The 17,059-nt window shown below is 42.8% G+C and overlaps 1 protein-coding gene across 7 annotated transcripts in view; it reads left to right on the top strand.

Moving 5' to 3' along the window:
- Positions 1–17,059, top strand: part of LOC117363119 (disintegrin and metalloproteinase domain-containing protein 9-like) — a 141,814-nt gene that overhangs the window by 35,774 nt on the left and 88,981 nt on the right. For 6 of the 7 annotated variants that reach the window (XM_033950434.1, XM_033950433.1, XM_033950431.1 and 3 more), the window contains exons 10-13: positions 1,747–1,825; positions 5,549–5,688; positions 12,582–12,759; positions 15,823–15,906. In XM_033950434.1, the coding sequence (XP_033806325.1) occupies positions 1,747–1,825; positions 5,549–5,688; positions 12,582–12,759; positions 15,823–15,906 (481 nt within the window). The remainder of the gene's footprint in view (positions 1–1,746; positions 1,826–5,548; positions 5,689–12,581; positions 12,760–15,822; positions 15,907–17,059) is intronic. The other variant, XM_033950435.1, reaches the window with a different exon arrangement.

Below are 17,059 nucleotides of genomic sequence, written 5' to 3'. Positions count from 1 at the left end.
AGTCCATGAGTTCATGAATTGTTCGATTTCTTCATTTTGTTCAGATACGATCTCATAGTGAGACCAGAACTCAACGGGATTTATCTTATCTCTGCTAGAATGAAATTTTTTATTTCTTGTTTTGGGGTTATTGTTTGTTGGTTTAGTTGTCTTTAGTTGGCGGTCGAGTTCAAAATTACAGACCATAGTGAATCGGTCCAGTATTCTTGCTTCCAGTAAATTTTGGGATTAGGCAGTTCTCTAGTGGAGAAAGCAACTAAGTCTAACTGGTGTCCTCTTTGGTGGGTTTTAACTGGGGGAGGTTTGAAGTAACCTAATGAGCAAGCCCATGATTTTAACCCGCTTTAAACCACGGGTTAAAACCACGGGCTCGCAGTGCGGGGAAGGACAGGAGAGTCGGACTGGCAGGAGAGATTCGGTTCAAGAGCAGGGCGTTGAGTCAGGGCAGCAGGCAGGAGAGATTCGGAGCAGAGCACGAGATCGGGGCAGGCAGGAGATCAAGGCTGAGACAGGGCAGGAGATCAGGGAAGAGAGCAGATCAGGGCAGGCAGGCGATCGGGGCTGAGAAGCAGGGCGGCAGAAGGCAGGGCATTCGGAAAGGACCTCAGCAACTGGTCCTCAGCAGTCGCTTCTTGTGTTGATAGGCCAGCCTAGTCAGTTTGCAAGTTTTCTGTAGTGAATCGTGTCCCTGCCTACTTTGCATGCCGTTCCCCTCATTTGCATGCACGGATTGGAATCGGATCAGAGGAGAGGTAAGTGAATCAGCCGGAGTAAAATCAGGTCACACACCGATCGGTACACAGTCAGTTTGCTTAGTGAATCTAGCCCTTATTCAGTTAGGTCACATGTTTGATCATGTGATCCCTTACTGCTAAAGTATCATTGGCTGCCTGTGTTATATAGAAATGCATTTAAGACTCTGCTTGGCACATAAATCACTGTGGGAACAGAAGTGCCTAAACTTAAACAAATAGTAGTTTTATTTATGCCTGTAAAATGCCTTAGGTCTTTGCAAGACTATAGGCTCTCGATATCACATCTTTCTAAGGGGCATTGGGCACTGAGCAGCCACAAGGGAGAAGGTATTCTTCTGGCTTGCCCAAATGCCTTGGTGAAGTTAATTATAGGTTCAGGGATTTCTAAAGATGCATCTATTTAAGTGGGCCTATAATTTGTAATTATTAGTATGCAGAAGACAACTCTGTCCTTTTAGAGAAATATTTTAGAATGTGAGATAGGAAAGACATCCCAAGGTCACATTCACGCTACCTTTGTGGAGTTCTTTTCCTCATTAAGAATTACTGGATTTTAAAATTGTAAACCACTCTGGTCTGATAAAAGTGAGTGGTAAATCCAAGTTTTTAAATATAAATGTGGGTCACAATTAAGCGTTCTTAGGGGAAGAAAGCAGGAGTCATCATGTATATTGTACATGTGTACATTTACACCTTTTGTCAGGCAGGTCTAATGTCCACACTTTCAAATCAAACATGATTTCTGCAGGATTTGTGCAGTATTTTATGAAGACACATAGGTGACCTGTTACAAAATTACTTCCTTAGGGAACAGATAGGGAGGCTTAGAGGATGAAGACAAATCTACAGTTTCTTAGCTCATCAAAGCATCACCAACATGGAAATGTCCAACCTGCTTGTCATTCCTACTAGAGTTTTTACAGCAAAATAAAGCTTATTGCATTACATATTTTGCTTCACTGTGTATGTGACCAAAATTGTTCTCTGATAGTTCTAGAAAAGATGTTAAATCTTCAGGGGCAGCGACTTTTGGAAAAGCGTGTTCTAGTTCTGGTGGAGCCATTGTTGTGGTATGTTACAGACTTTCCAATTGTTTCTATTTTAAATATTTTCTACAAATTAATCCATGCTTTCTTTATGAAAGAATCTACATACCCTTATGCCTGCAGGTGTCACCTATATTTAGTTAGATTTATTAAGTACCTTTTCATGAAGAGATTCACCCAAGGTGGTTTACAATGCATTGAAGTATTTTCGCCATCTGTCTCAGCAGGCTCACAATCTTAAAAAGTCACTTAACACCCTGTGAAAACAGGGTGTTAAGTGACTTTCCAGAGTCACAAGGTGCAGGCTGGGATTGAACTCACAACCTCAGGGTGCTGAGGCAGCAGCTCTAACCTCTAGGCCGCTTCACCATATGTCAGTACAGTAGGTTAATGGTGGGTTTTAGAAGGCTTATGCTTTCTACCAAAAGTGCACTAAACAGAGTGGGATATGGATTATAGTCCTCTTCTCTGCAGTCCAGGAACCTGTTTGCGGCTCTACTAGGACTGGCCATAACATCTAAAGCTGTCATAAAGGCTGATATGTACTGTTTTATTCACATCTTTAGGGGATGACAGGGGTTCAGTGACCACTGGGGGAGTTAGGGGGGACCATGCCTTCATGCCTCCAGTGGTCATCCGATCCGTTTGACCATCTTTTGGGCACTTGTTTGTTATTGAAACTAGTCTACCCTCAAACGTCCAAGTTTTGCCCTAGACGTTGTATGCAATGTTCCATTATTGCAGGAAAATGTCCAAATCGTAAGTCTGCCTAAAACATGCCCCCATCATACCCCTTAGGTACATATTTGTCTTTATAAAATAGCCTCACAATAAGTGACTATTTGGCCTTCATAAGAACTTTTCCAGAGTACAATAGGTTAAACCTGAAATCTTCAACATCATCATTCCTGGGCATTGTACTTAAATTCCTCAGCCACAGAGCTAACAAATTCCTAGTTCCAGGTGGGAAACTTTTTAGCCCCATCTATAAGAGCATAAGAATAGCCTTACTGGGTCAGACCAATGGCCCATCAAGCCGAGTAGCCTGTTCTCACGCTGGCCAATCCAGGTCACTAGTAACGGCCAAACCCCAAGGTGTAGCAATATTCCATTCTACCGATCCAGGGCAAGCAGTGGCTTCCCCTATCTAATATAATAAAGCCCTAAGCGCTCATGCACTCCCACCTGCGTGCTCCCATTTTCCGTGTGCTGTAGGGCACCGCAGGTAGGAGTGCGCATGCGTGAGAATCCCCCGAGGCGGATGTCAGCCGCGACGGCTGTCGGCGGCTGCAGGCCGCGGCAGAAGATGGCTGAAGCCTGGCTTCCCAAACGCAAGAGGACGCGTCTTGCTTCTGTAAGAGGAATAGCCATTTATAGCTGCAGCTGTCATAGAGCCTGAAATGTACTATCACGTTTGCCTCTTAGGGGGGGTAGGAGAGTCGTAAGTCTCCATTGGGGGTTTAAAGGGGGGGTCATATCTTTATTCCTACAGCAGTTTGGTCATTATCACAAATTAAAAGCCTGCCCTAAAACACTCTGACATGCCCCCTTGAGATTTAGATGAACTGCAGTTTTGCCCAAAAAACATCTGCCTGCCACTTTATGCCATTTTAGAAACTGAGCCCCAAAATAACAACCAGTCCTTAGGATAAATAGTTGGGTTTTCCATTCTCAGACTGGCCATATTGCTCAATTATCTATAAGTGTAGTCTTCTAGAGAATATTGTAATCACATCATATGTCATATTGTATTAATAATTGGGAGGAGGGTAGGAGAAAATGATTGTTTTATGTATTATTTGTGTAGTTAATAGTGCATTTTATGCAGTATTTTATGTTCAATTAATTGTATTGCACTGTCAAAGTTTGGAAAAAGGTGGAAATAGGGAAGGTAAAAGGGGAAATGGGAGCCTGAATATGGGTAGGTAAAAGGAAGGGAGAGGGGTTACTGCTGGACAGGGGGAACAGGGAAGGGGTACTACTGGAGAGGGGGGAGTTAAAAGGAAGGGAGAAGGGCTACTGCTGGACAGGGGGAGCAGGGAAAGGGTACTACTAGACAAGGGGGAGGTAAAAGGAAGGGAGAAGGGCTACTGCTGGACAGGGGGAGCAGGGAAGGGGTACTGCTGGACATGGGAGGTAAAAGGAAGGGAGAAGAAACAGAAAGCCAGACAGACAGGGGGCCAGGGAGAGAGACAGTCAGAAAGAAAGAAAGGAGGCAGGAAGAAAGAAAGACAGACAGAAAGAAAGAAACGCCTCAGCGCCCCATTGTGCTAAAAGTCTACACATATATTCTAGCACCCTTAATGTAACGGGCTTAAACACTAGTGTCTTAATAACAGACTATGGACTTTTCCTCCAGGAAACTGACGAAACCCTTCTTAAAACCAGCTATGCTATCTGCTCTTACCACAATCTCTGGCAATGCGTTCCAGAGCTTAACTATTCTCCGAGTGAAAAAATATTTCCACCTATTGGTTTTAAAAGTATTTCCCTGTAACTTCATCAAGTGTCCCCCTAGTCCTGTGGTCTCAAACTTGCGGCCCGGGGACCAAATGCGGCCCGCCAGGTACTATTTTGAGGCCCTTGGTGTGTTTATCATAATCACAGAAGTAAAATAAAGCAGTTTCTTGATCATATGTCTCTTTAGCTATAAATTGCATTATTATTATTAAGACTTAGCTAAAAGGAAAGATTTATAAACTATAAAGAGTTTTAACTCATGGAAAACTCATTTCTTTAATAAGACATTAACTATTTTTTTGAGGCCCTCCAAGTACCTACAAATCCCAAAATGTGGTCCTGCAAAGGGTTTGAGTTTGAGACCACTGCCCTAGTCTATGTTTCAATATACATCTTAATGCATGGAAGTACTTGTTCCTGATTTTACTCATGAAATCAGTATTGCAGCAGGTGCCATAATGCATCAGGATGAGATTGTCAGAAGTTTAGAACTGGTTTAAAATCTCCTTTCTGGAACCGAGTGCAGTCATGAAAGCACATGAACAACAATAATTTTTAGCTACCCACAAAACCTAAATTAGTTAAATTTTTTAACATATTTTAATTAGTTTTTAATGGCTTGGTCAATTTCCATGCCATTAAAACCAATTAAAACCAATTTATATCTACGCAGAAATAAGTTAGGTGTCGCTAGGTATCCTCAATGTAGGCACCCTATAGCATCTAACTTAGGCATATATAGAATCAGGCCCATGGTGCCATTGAAAATATGTATAACTAATAATTTATATAATATCTATCTATCTAACGTTTAAGTTACAGGATCAGTTCTACAACTGGGCACTTCCATGTAAATATGCTTTGAGGATATGCAGGGGAGGGGATCTTATTCTGCAATAGCATCTGGGCACCCAGATTTCATAATATAATACTAATCTAATCTAATATCAGCACACCATACATTTACGTACCTGAAGATAACACCCGCCATAGACCTAGTGGAACTGTGGGTATAGAAATGCAACAGGCATATGCATAGCCTACAGTTTTCTGCAAATTACATGGTAAGTAGGGGTCCTTCCCATGTTCTACCCATGTACCTGATAAAAGTTCAATAGACTACGAAAGAACCAAATCCCTACACTCAAGGGCATTGCCATGGTACTGGGAGATATTTTATTTTTCACTTCATTATTCCAGTTAGCCGTTCAACAGCTTTATGTTTAGTTGATCTCGGAAATAAAATCTATCATCCATAGTAACCTTTTGTTTCATTTCTGGGTTTAGTATCCTCCATCAAGGACTACTGAGACATTTGCGTCAATCTTTGCACACTTCCTGGCACACAATCTGGGCATCCGCCATGATGATTCTGATAAGATGTGTTCATGTGCGTCAAGCATATGTATAATGGATAGCAGAATAATGTAAGTTGGGGGAGGGGAATTCAGGCTTGCTCACTATTTTTTTTTGTTCATATCATTATACATTATTTTCTGTGCAAGGTTTTTATTCCTTCTAGATCCCCCGTCTCTTATTTTAAATGGTAAAGAATAATTTAAATAAATAAACCGGAAGTTGCGTCAGAGACGACCTTTACGGCAGCCATTTGCAACGACAACGCTCCACCAGCTGAAAGAAGGCCGTTTAGACATCGCCAGCCACAGGGCAGGGAGGTTTGTCGGACCGGGCCTGTTGGGGGGGGGGTGAAAGTACCATGAAGGTAAGGGGCAGGGAGGGAGAAAGGGAGCTGATTCAACTCGGTGGGACAGTAAGGAGGGTGGCAGTAAAGAGGGAGGGAGGGCGATAGGGACCAGCCGGCTGTGCACCTCCCCTAAGGCTGCACCCGGGGCGGACCACCCCCCCACCCCCCTTGGTAGGCCACTGCACGTAGGTAAGAGAACTTTTGTATTGGATATAGACTGTGGAAGAGAATACAGGCTATTGGAAGAGCTTTTTCTATTAGTCAAAGGCTTTGAAATGGAGCACAAGTAGCTTGGAAAACTCTTCCATAATTTAAAGCAGGGGTGCCCACACTTTTTGGGCTTGCGAGCTACTTTTTTTTTTTTTTTTATTCTGTATTCATTTTTAAAAGTGCAGTATAAGTGCAGTATAAGATAAAATCATTGTATACTTTAACATCACTTAATAGTCTAACATCTCATCCTCCAAGCCCAAGTTCATGGCCATTGAGACGCAGTAATTTGATGCTTTATCTCAATGCTCCAAATGTCACGCAGACCAGTTTTTTGTTTTTTTATTTATAAATCCAGATATTAATTTATTATACCACTGAGCGGCCTGGTGTTCCAGGAAGACCACTTGAAAACATAAGACCAGCAAGCTATACTGATTACTAAGATTTTTCCATTCAGGGAACCAACCCCTCCTGAATGGCCTGCTTCAACTGCAACCATCTATAATTTTGTGATTTATTGAGGCCAAATTTATGTTGCAATCGTGAAAAGTCAAGCAGCTTACCATCAGAAATAACATCATCTAACGTGCGTATACCCACCTTCATCCAGTGTTTCCAGATGACCTTAAATCCGTCAATTTGAATCTTGGAGTTCAGCCATAGGGACTGAAATGTTGATTTATGAATTGGAATAGTTGTTAAATTATTCACCTATTTTAGTGTCTGCCAGGTATCTGCTAAAATTCTATTGTTTTTATACAATCTAGGTAAAATGACCAAGTCAAAATGATCTACCAACAATAAAATTTTAAAAAACATAAAGCACACTGTACACAGAGAAAATGTTAATTATCATTTATATTTCACGGGTTTTCAAAGAGGTCAAGGCAGATGACTTTATGCAATGTCACCTCAGTAACAACTATACAAAAATAGACAAATATACCCCCTCCCTTGTTATTAAACTGCGATAGCGTTTTTTAGCACAGGGAGCTGCGCTGAATGCCCTGCGCTGCTCGATGCTCATAGGCTCCCTGCGCTAAAAACCGCTATTTAGGTTTAGTAAAAGGGGGTCATAGTGCAAAATATAGACAGCAGATATAAATATTCTCAAAACGGACACATTTTGATCACTACATTGAAAATAAAATCATTTTCCTACCTTTGGTGATTTCATGAGTCTCTGATTGCACTTTCTTCTTCTGACTGTGCATCCATTATTTCTGTCCTTCTTTCAGCCTCCTGTATGCTTCCTCTCCTCCAGACCTCATTCCCTCCCCCAACATTTTCTTCCTCTCTCCCTGCCCCTTCCCCTTTCTTTCTTTCTGTCATTCTCTCTCCATGCCTCCTTTCTTTCTTTCTCTCTCCATGCCCCATTTCTTTCTGTCTCCCTGTCTTTCTTTCTCCATGCTCCCTTTTTTTCCCCAGAGGTAAACAATATATTAATAGTTTAAAAGGATGTACACAACAAAACAATCTTGTGTATGGTTTCCTCTATCCTTTTTGAGGTGCCCTACTCGTCACAGTTTCTTGATTGCTGCATCAATATCTGGAATCTGCTCCTTCAGCTGGAAATAAAGCAATTCATGAAACATGTTCCCTTCAGTACTGTCTTCCTGTGGATTCGTAGCGGAAGCCTTTATTTCCTTTGCAACCTTCTGTTTCTCTCTCTTAGTTTTAGCTGGAGAAGGTTATTTCTTTCTCTTCTTCCTCTCAAGTCTATTATCTGAGTCACTGCAGGAGCTGGATGAGCTCAAGTTCTCTTTGGTCTTAGGCATTCTAAGCCAAAAGCCCTCACCAACACCTTCGTTCATGTTGAAAAACCAGAACAGACCTCTGTACAGACTAATGCTATCTCCATGTTCCCTTTCTGTCTGTCTCCCTGCCTTTCTTTCTGTCTCCCTGCCCCCTTTCTTACTTTCTCTCTCACTCCCTGCCCTCCCCCAAGCCACTGCCATCGGGGAACAGGCCGCTGCCGTAAAGCACCGGGCTGACAAACCTTCCCCGCTCGATGTCAATTCTAACGTCGGAAAGGAAGTTCCCGGTCAGCCAGGCAGCGATTGGCTGGCCCGGAATTTCCTCTACGACGTCAGAATTGACGTCGGGTAAGGAAGTTTGGTCAGCCCTGTGCTTCAGCGTCCTCTTTACAGGGTCAGGAAGCAGGTAGAATGGAAGGCAACGCGAGTCTATCATGGAGCCCAAGATGGGCTCCACGATCAACTCGCGTTGCCTTTGCGATCTACTGGTTGATTGTTATTGACCTTTTGGGCACTCCTGATTTAAAGGGTAAAGGGACTTGTATACCATTTTTTCTGTGGTATACACAGTCAAAGTGGTTTACATATTTTAGTCAGGTACGAGCAGTCCCCGGGTTAAGAACAAGTTACATTTTTAAAGCTGTTCTCAAGTCATATTTGTATGTAACTCAGAATTTGTAGATTTTAAGATTCTTGCTGCTTACCTCTGCTCTCAGCTGACAAGGCCCAACTGTCCCTACTAGTGTTCCTCTAAGGCACAAGTGTGAAACTCAAGGCCTGCGGGCCAGATCCAGCCTGCCTGGCCGTTTAATGCGGCCCGTGGTCGGATGCCCTCGGTGTTATCTTGTGACCTGCTCCCTCCTCATCACAACTGCAGTGTGCACGAAGCTGCATGCGGCGGCTCCTCGCGCATCCCGCGCCTCATCCAGAAGCATTCCCTCTGATGTTGCAATGTCAGGATGCATGAAATGTCAGGATGCATGAAAAGCCGCTGCACACGGCTTTGTGCACACTGCAGCTGTGAGGAGGAGGGAGCCGGCCACAAGATAACACCGGGGGGGCATTGGACCGCAGGCCACATAAAACGGACAGGTTGGAGCCGGCTAGAATGTAAGACCTACTGGAGGAAGGCACAGCATGGAGGGAGGGAGACAACAAAGTTAGGGGGGAATGATTTTATTTTCAAGTTAGTATTTGAATTGTGTCAATTTTGAGCATTTTAATCTGCTGTCTATCTTTTGCACTGCTCAGGAAGAAATACATTTGTTTCTTTTTCTCTGGGGGTTGTACTGCATGCAGAGTCTTGAATCTTAGGGTTTCTTTTTTATAAATTAGTACTTTTAGTTTTTGGTCCCGTATTTTCATAGGGGTTATCTGTGTTCTGGTAGGAATGAATGTTGAGAAGCATACAGTGTGTTTTGTGTAGTTTAATTTTGTGGTTAACCATTACCATTATGTGCTAATAAGATTATATTGTGTATGTATATATGAAAAATGAATGGAAAAAATGGTGTTATAATTAGTACTATTATGGGAAAGGGATCTTGCCCACGACTTAGCCTGTGTTTTGGATTTTGGCCCCTTAATGTGATTGAGTTTGACACCCCTGCTCTAAGGTATAGCATGCACAACCACACACTGTTCTTAATGTGGCCATGCATCATTCCTGAATCTGCTACAGGAGAAGTGGAGGAGTCTATGCCATTGGAAATACTGCTCAGTGAAATCAAATGAAGCCGCAACCGAGTTCTTAAGTACAAGTCATACTTAAGTCAGGTGTCTGTAACTCAGGGACTGCCTGTACTTATTTTGTACCTGGGGCAATGAAGAGTTAGAGGATTAAAGCATGTTAGGCTGAGGGAATTATTTTACTGGCTGAAAGTTTTCCCTTTAGTGAATCATTCTAAGAGAAACTTGCCCTTCATTCTGATTGAAAGTCTGTGTGGAAAAAAATTCATCGATGAATACAACTTCTATACTCTACCATCTAGATCAGCAGTCTCAAACACGCGGCCCACGGGCCACATGTGGCTCTCCAGGTTTTATTTGCAGCCCGCGGTCTGGAGGCCATCATTCTCTTCCTTTTGGAGCAGCAGCCGGCTCGTTCGCTCAAAGCCGCGGGTTGGCGGCACCTTGCGCTATCCACTCCTGCATCGGAAGCCTCTCTGATGTCACAACATCAGAGAGGCTTCAGACGCAGATGCGGATCTCGCAAGGAGCCTCCACCCGCGGCTTTGAACGAATGAGTCGGCCAGATACGCTGCTGCTCCAGTGGTGTACCAAGGAGGGGGCGGTCCACTGTTCTCTTCCCTGCAGGGCCGACCAACTCTGGCGGCTCGACGTCAATTCTGACGTCAAGAGGACATTCTGGCTAGCCAATCGCTGCCTGGCTGCCTGGAATGTCCTTTCCGACGTTAGAATTGACATCGGGCAGCGAGAGTTGGTCAGCTCCGTGCAGAAGAGAAGCAGGGAGATGGCCTGTTCCTGATAGCGGCAGCAGCAGCAGCCTATTCCGCGGCGGCAGTGGCATGGGGGAGGGCAGGAAGGAAGGAAGAAAGAAGGTGGGGTGGGTACAGGGAGCCAGAAAAAAAAGCAAAAAATGGGGCACGGAGGAAGGAAGAAAGAAGGAGAGGGGACAGGGAACCAGAAACAAAGCAAAAAATGGGGCACGGAATCAGAGATAGACAGACAGAGAAAGAAAGAAAAAGTTGGGGGAGGGAATGAGGTCTGGAGGAGAGGAAGCATACAGGAGGCTGAAAGAAGGGAAGAAGTATTGGATGCACAGTCAGAAGAATAAAGTGCAACCAGAGACTGATGAAATTACCAAACAAAGGTAGGAAAATGATTTTATTTTCAATTTAGTGATTGAAATGTGCCAGTTTTGAGAAAGAAAAGATATTGAACTTTAAATGTGAGTGCTGCAGAAAAAAATAGAGTACTTGGAGGGCCGCAGAAAAAATAGTTAATGTCTTATTAAAGAAATGACAATTTTGCATGAAGTAAAACTCTTTATAGTTTATATATCTTTCCTTTTAACTGTTAAAGGAAAGTTTTATAAACTATAAAGAGTTTTACCTCATGCAAAATTGTCATTTCTTTAATAAGGCATTAACTATTTTTTCTGCGGCCCTCCAAGTACCTACAAATCCAAAATGTGGCCCCACAAAGGGTTTGAGTTTGAGACCACTGATCTAGATCATCACACATCTGTTCTCTTGATTTCAATTGACCTTTCATCAGCTTTTGATACTATTGGCCACAATCTCTTACTAGATAGACTTCAATCTATTGGCATTACAGACCAGGTTTTGCTTTGGTTTAAATCTTACTTTGATAATCGTTCTTCTACTGTCTTCTTTAACAATACAACTTCAGAAAGCTTTTCTGCACCTTATGGCATTCTGCAGGGTTCTATTCTTTCTCCTCTTCTATTCAATATTTTTCTTGCGCCCCTTATGACACTCTGTCAGTCTATTGGTTTTTCCGTATTTGCATATGCGGACAACATACAGCTATTACACCCTCTTGACTCTAATAGTTCTTTTGAAATATCAGCTATAAATTGAAAACTTGAACAGATTCATCAATGGCTTGATACAAATAGATTAGCCCTTAATATTAATAAAACAAATATCATGCTTTTCCCTTGGAAAGACTGTTATAAACTTTTCTTCCCAATCACTATTAAGGGCATCTCCTTGAAGTTGATTCACAGAATTAGGATTCTCGGGATTATCTTTGATGATAAATTATCTTATCATGACCATATCAGTCATGTTGTCAAATCAACTTTTTATAGACTCCGCCAAATTCATTCAGTATCCAAATTCTTATGTCCAAAATCTCTGAATATACTAATTCATTCTCTGGTTATTTCTAAAATTGACTATTGTAATGCCCTGTTTAAAGGATTGGCTCAAAAGGAAATTAGACGTCTGCAAATTATCCAGAATGCCTCAATCAAACTTATTATGAAAGCCAAGAAATTTGATCTTGTGATACCCTTACTTAAAAAAGCACGTTGGCTTCCAGTTGCTCATCATATAATGTACAAATTATGCCTGCTCAACTTTAAGTCTTTGGCATTTAAAACCCCAGTTTTTATTTATAAAGTTTTAATCCCTCATACTTCATCTAGATTATTGAGGTCAAATGACCAACATTTATTGGTCATTCCCTCTCTTAAAATTATTAACACACGGCGGCAATCTATTTTTTCAGTCACAGCTCCTCAATCCTGGAATGTCCTTCCAATTTATCTAAGAGAGGAAAAGAATTTTGAAAAATTTAAGAGCAAACTCAAGGGTTTTCTTTTTAAAGATACATTCAATGATTAAATGAATTACTTATTGCTCTTAATCCATCTTTAGATTTTTTTTGATAGTTTTCATTTCCCTTTCCTATTGTTTTTAACCCTAATTGTTTTTCTTTATAACCAGATTGTATTTCTTTCTGTTTGATTGTATGTGCAAGTTGACTTATTAATATGTTTTAGTAGATTTAGCACTTGTCAGTTATGTTTGTCTTCCTTAACTTTGTAACTTTTATCAATCTGTACATTGCTTAGAATTTGGAATAGGCGATTAATCAAATTTTATAATAAACTTGAAACTTGATTAATGTGATGCTATCATTTTTTTTTAAGTGAAATAGATACAAAGAGCTTTAGTAACTGCAGCATCAAGTATTTTAAGGAGTTCCTTTGGCAAGAGAAAGGAAACTGCCTATTGGACTTTCCCATGCTCCGTGAACCCTACAGGCAGGCTCGCTGTGGTGATGGGGTTCTGAATACAGGAGAAGATTGTGACTGTGGCACAGAACTTGTTAGTACTAATTGATGTTCCTCATCTTGCATAAAATTATTAAGTCCACCATTTTGAGTGAGTTGACTTGCATAGAAAATCTAGCCCTCAGATGACTAGGCCAGTGGTCTCAAACTCAAACCCTTTGCGGGACCACATTTTGGATTTGTAGATACAAATGGATTTGGATTTGTAGATACAAATGGATTTGGATTTGTAGATACAAATGCGGATTTGGAGGGCCGCAAAAAAAATAGTTAATGTCTTATTAAAAAAAGGACAATTTTGCATGAGGTAAAACTCTTTATAGTTTATAAAACTTTCCTTTAACAGTTAAAAAGAAAGATATACAAACTATAAAGAGTTTTACCTTATTGTAATTTCTTTAATAAGATATTAACTATTTTTTCTGTGGCACTCCAAGTACTCCATTTTTTCTGCAGCCCTCACATTTAAAGTTTAATATCTTTTCTTTCTCAAAACTGACACATTTCAATCACTATATTGAAAATAAAATCATTTTCCCTACCTTTGTTGGCTGGTGACTTTATTTTAACTATGTTTCCAGGGTCTTCTTGTCCTTTGACTGTTTTTCTCTCCGTCTTCACTTTCTGCCTTGCATCCATCTTTGGCATTAACTTAATATTCAATTTTTCTGCTTTCTTTTCAAAATCTACGTTTCCATGTCTTACCTTTCCTTCTATCTCTCTCTTCTTCCATCCCTATTTCCATGGTCTGACATCTCTCTCCCTCCCTCCTTCCTTCCTTCCTTTCCCCTGGTCTGGCATCTGTCTCCTTCCCTCCCCCATGCCCTGGCATCTCCCCCTCCCCCTCCATGGTCTGGTATCTCCTTTGCTTCCCTCCCTCCCATGAACTTGGCATCTCTTGTTCCTCTCCTCTCCCTTGTCTTCCTTTTCCTTCCTTCCCTCTCTTTCCCCAATTTGGGTGCAGCAGCAACAGAAGCAGCATTTCCCTTCCCCCTTTCCTGTGCAGCAGAAGCATTTCTCTTCCCCTTTCCTTCCCCCTCCCTTTCCCTGTGGTGCAGCAGCAGCAGCAGCATTTCCCTTCCCCCTTTCCTGTGCAGGAGAGGCATTTCTCTTCCCCCTTCCCTCCCTCTCCCTTTCCCTGTGGAGCAGCAGCAGCATTTCCCTAGGGTCCTCCTTTCCTATGTAGCAGAAGCATTTCTCTTTCCCCTCCCCTTCCGTTCCCTTCCTTGTGGAGCAGCAGCATGTCTGGCCGGCTCCCTTGCTCAGTCGATTGTTCGTTCAAAGCCGCGGGTGGCGGCTCCTCACGAGATCCGCGCCTGCGTCTGAAGCCTCTCTGATGTTGTGACGTCAGAGAGGCTTCCGATGCAGGAGTGGATAGCGCGAGGAGCCACTACCCGCAGCTTTGAATGGAACGATGACTGAGCAAGGGAGCCGGCCAGAAACGCTGCTGTTCCACAAGGGAAGGGGGAAGAGAAATGCTGGTGTGGATGGCACCAGGAGCCGCCGCCGGCCACAGCTTTCACCGGAACAATCAACTGAAGCAAGGGAGCAGTTGATCATCACGTTCAGACTGCGGGCCGCAAAATAGCACCTGTAGAGCCGCATGCGGCCCGCGGGCCGTGTGTTTGAGACCGCTGCTCTAGGCCATATATAATACGCCTAAACTTTCCCTAGAGAAATGTTTATTCAGTGTTAGAGATTCTTCTGTTAACGTAGGTTTACTAATTTGGTTGTTTGGACTGCTCTTATAGTTAGAAAGTTCTTCATAATATATAGCCCTTAATCTTCCATGCTGTCATTGAAGCCCCTTAAAGGATAATCCTGTAACGAAGGTGCCAACTTATAGGCACCTAGAATGCATGTAAATGATCAGAATTCTCGTCTGTGCCAAAATTCCAGCTACACGTTATTGTATAAAATGGTTCATAGTATGCAGGTGGGTATACATATTAAGAACCTGAACAAATTCATGTAAACCGTTCTGAGCTCTCCTAGGAGAATATATGAACATAATTGTTGCCATACTGGAACAGACTGAAGGTCCATCAAGCCCAGTATCCTATTTCCAACAGTGGCCAATCCAGGCCATAAGTACCTGGCAAGATCCCAATGAAAAAAAACAGATTTTATGCTGCTTATCCTAGGAATAAGTAGTGGATTTCCCCAAACCATCTTAATAATGGCTTATGGACTTATGAAGAGATGCCAGAGCATGGGGGGGAGGGTGAAAGAGACAGATACCAGATCTGGGGGGAGGATAGTAGAAGAAAGAGATGTAAAAACCATGGGTGGGGAAAGAGAGAGATGCCAGACATTGGGGGAGAGGGGAGAGAAGGAAAGAAGATGGATGCCAGACCAATGGAGGGGGGAGGGAGAGATGGAAGGGGGAAGCAGACAGGTTTTAGAAGGGGCTTAGAAAGAGGGCAGATGCCATCTGGAAAGGGTAGAGAGAGGTATATGAAAGACATGGTTTTCTGTTAGCATTGACTGCAAGATTGATCTGTACTAATCTGGCTTCTTTAGTTTTACATAGGGTGCACACTTCCCCCTCCGTATTTGCGGTGATAGAGGAATAACAAGTCAGCGAATACAGAAAAAACGCAAATAACTTTTCGTACGTTATTCAGTTTTCTGTTAAAAAAACAACAACCCTAGAGAATATGATAAAACCGCGAATAACCTGACCTGTTCCTGTGAAGAAAGTGCAGCGATTTTCTCTGTACAATGCTGGGAGCAGTAATTTTCTCTGATGTAATTTTGGGGGCGGATCCTGCAAACGAAAAACCACAAATAACCAAAAACACAATTGGTGAAACCGCGAATACGGAGGGGGAAGTGTATTGATATTCTAATGCTCAATGCAGTGTGTAAGATTCTGCCATTTTCTAGATACACTCATGTGCGAGTTGTGGATTAGTATTTAAAATCATGTCTTACAAATAGAGGAGGGGGGTGTTAAAAAAATGATCGACCTAGGGTGTCACATATGCTAGGTTTGCCACTAGTTAGAAGTTTTCAATTTCTATGTAAGGAGGAATCTACAATATTCTAAGATTTCATTGGATTTTAAAAGAAAATACACATTCTTTTCTTCTAGAATTGTCCATGCTGTGATCCTGCAAGTTGTACAGTGAAAAGAGGGGCAGTTTGTGCTATTGGAGACTGCTGTCTGATGTGTCAGGTAAAGTACAGCATGAGTGTAGTTTCATAACACGGTGGCTAGGTTTGGAGGTGGAGAAGGTCCTTTGTTTTAACCTATTTTAAAAAGATACATGGTGTAGTAAGGGGGGAGGTGGACCACCCTGGGTACAGTCTTGGGGGGGAACCAGCACCTCTCCACTCCCCCATGCCATGCTCACAGCCTTCCGTCTCCACCCCTCTTACCTCTTTAAAATCTTCACCAACACGAACAACTACTCTGGCCTGCTGCTTGCACCGGCCTGGCTCCCTCTAAAATCACTTACGGGTCGTGGGGCCAGGAAGTGACATCACAGGGAAAGCCAACGCGGGCACAAGCAGCAGGCCGGAGAAGCTGTTCACACTAAGGAAGATTTAAAGAGGTACGGGGGTGGGAAGGAAGTGCGCGAGGGGGGCGCCACTGCCCTGGGTGCCTCCTACCCTCGCTACACCACTGAAACTACTAGCACAAATTCAATAGAAATAGCACCAACATTGAAGCTGCAGATGTGGGGAGAATTCTATAAATGGGACTCAAAATTCAGTGCTGTGGAAAAAAAATCAGCTTAAATGCTATTCTATCCCAGATCTCATGTCCCGGCCTACCAGAGGTGGAAGAGGAGGTGGGACAGGGTGCAGAGCCTAGCAGGGAGGGGTGCATTGCAGAGCCTGGCAGGGAGGGTGGCTGGCTGCATAGCCTGGTAGGGCAGGGAGGGAAGGGGGCTGGGTGTAGAGCCTGGTAGGGAAGGGGGCTGGGTGCAAAGCCTTGTAGGGTAGGGAGGGAAGGGAGCTCGGTGCAGAACCTAGCAGGGCATGGCACTTGAATATTAAGCCCCTGTCTATATGCCTTTTATAGAATTTTATAGCATTTGGAGCAGATTCCCATACCCATCTCTGGATATCAAACTTATGCCAGCTAAAACCTGGTGTAAATCCCGGTGTGCAAGTTGGGCATGGATCCCCCATATTGTATAACACTGCATCCTACTTTTTGGAACGCACCTGATTCACCCATGCTCCTCCCACAGCCATGCCCCATTTTGATGGGAATTTGGCACCCAGCATTAAAGAATAAGGTACAGCCAGATGTACATGCAAATCCTAATTGATGTTAGCATCCGATCCAATTATTGCTCTTTAATGGTTTGTCATCCAAT

Source organism: Geotrypetes seraphini, chromosome 6 (genome assembly GCF_902459505.1).
Source record: "Geotrypetes seraphini chromosome 6, aGeoSer1.1, whole genome shotgun sequence".
Lineage (NCBI taxonomy): Eukaryota > Metazoa > Chordata > Amphibia > Gymnophiona > Dermophiidae > Geotrypetes > Geotrypetes seraphini.
This window is presented reverse-complemented; position numbering and strand designations above follow the sequence as displayed.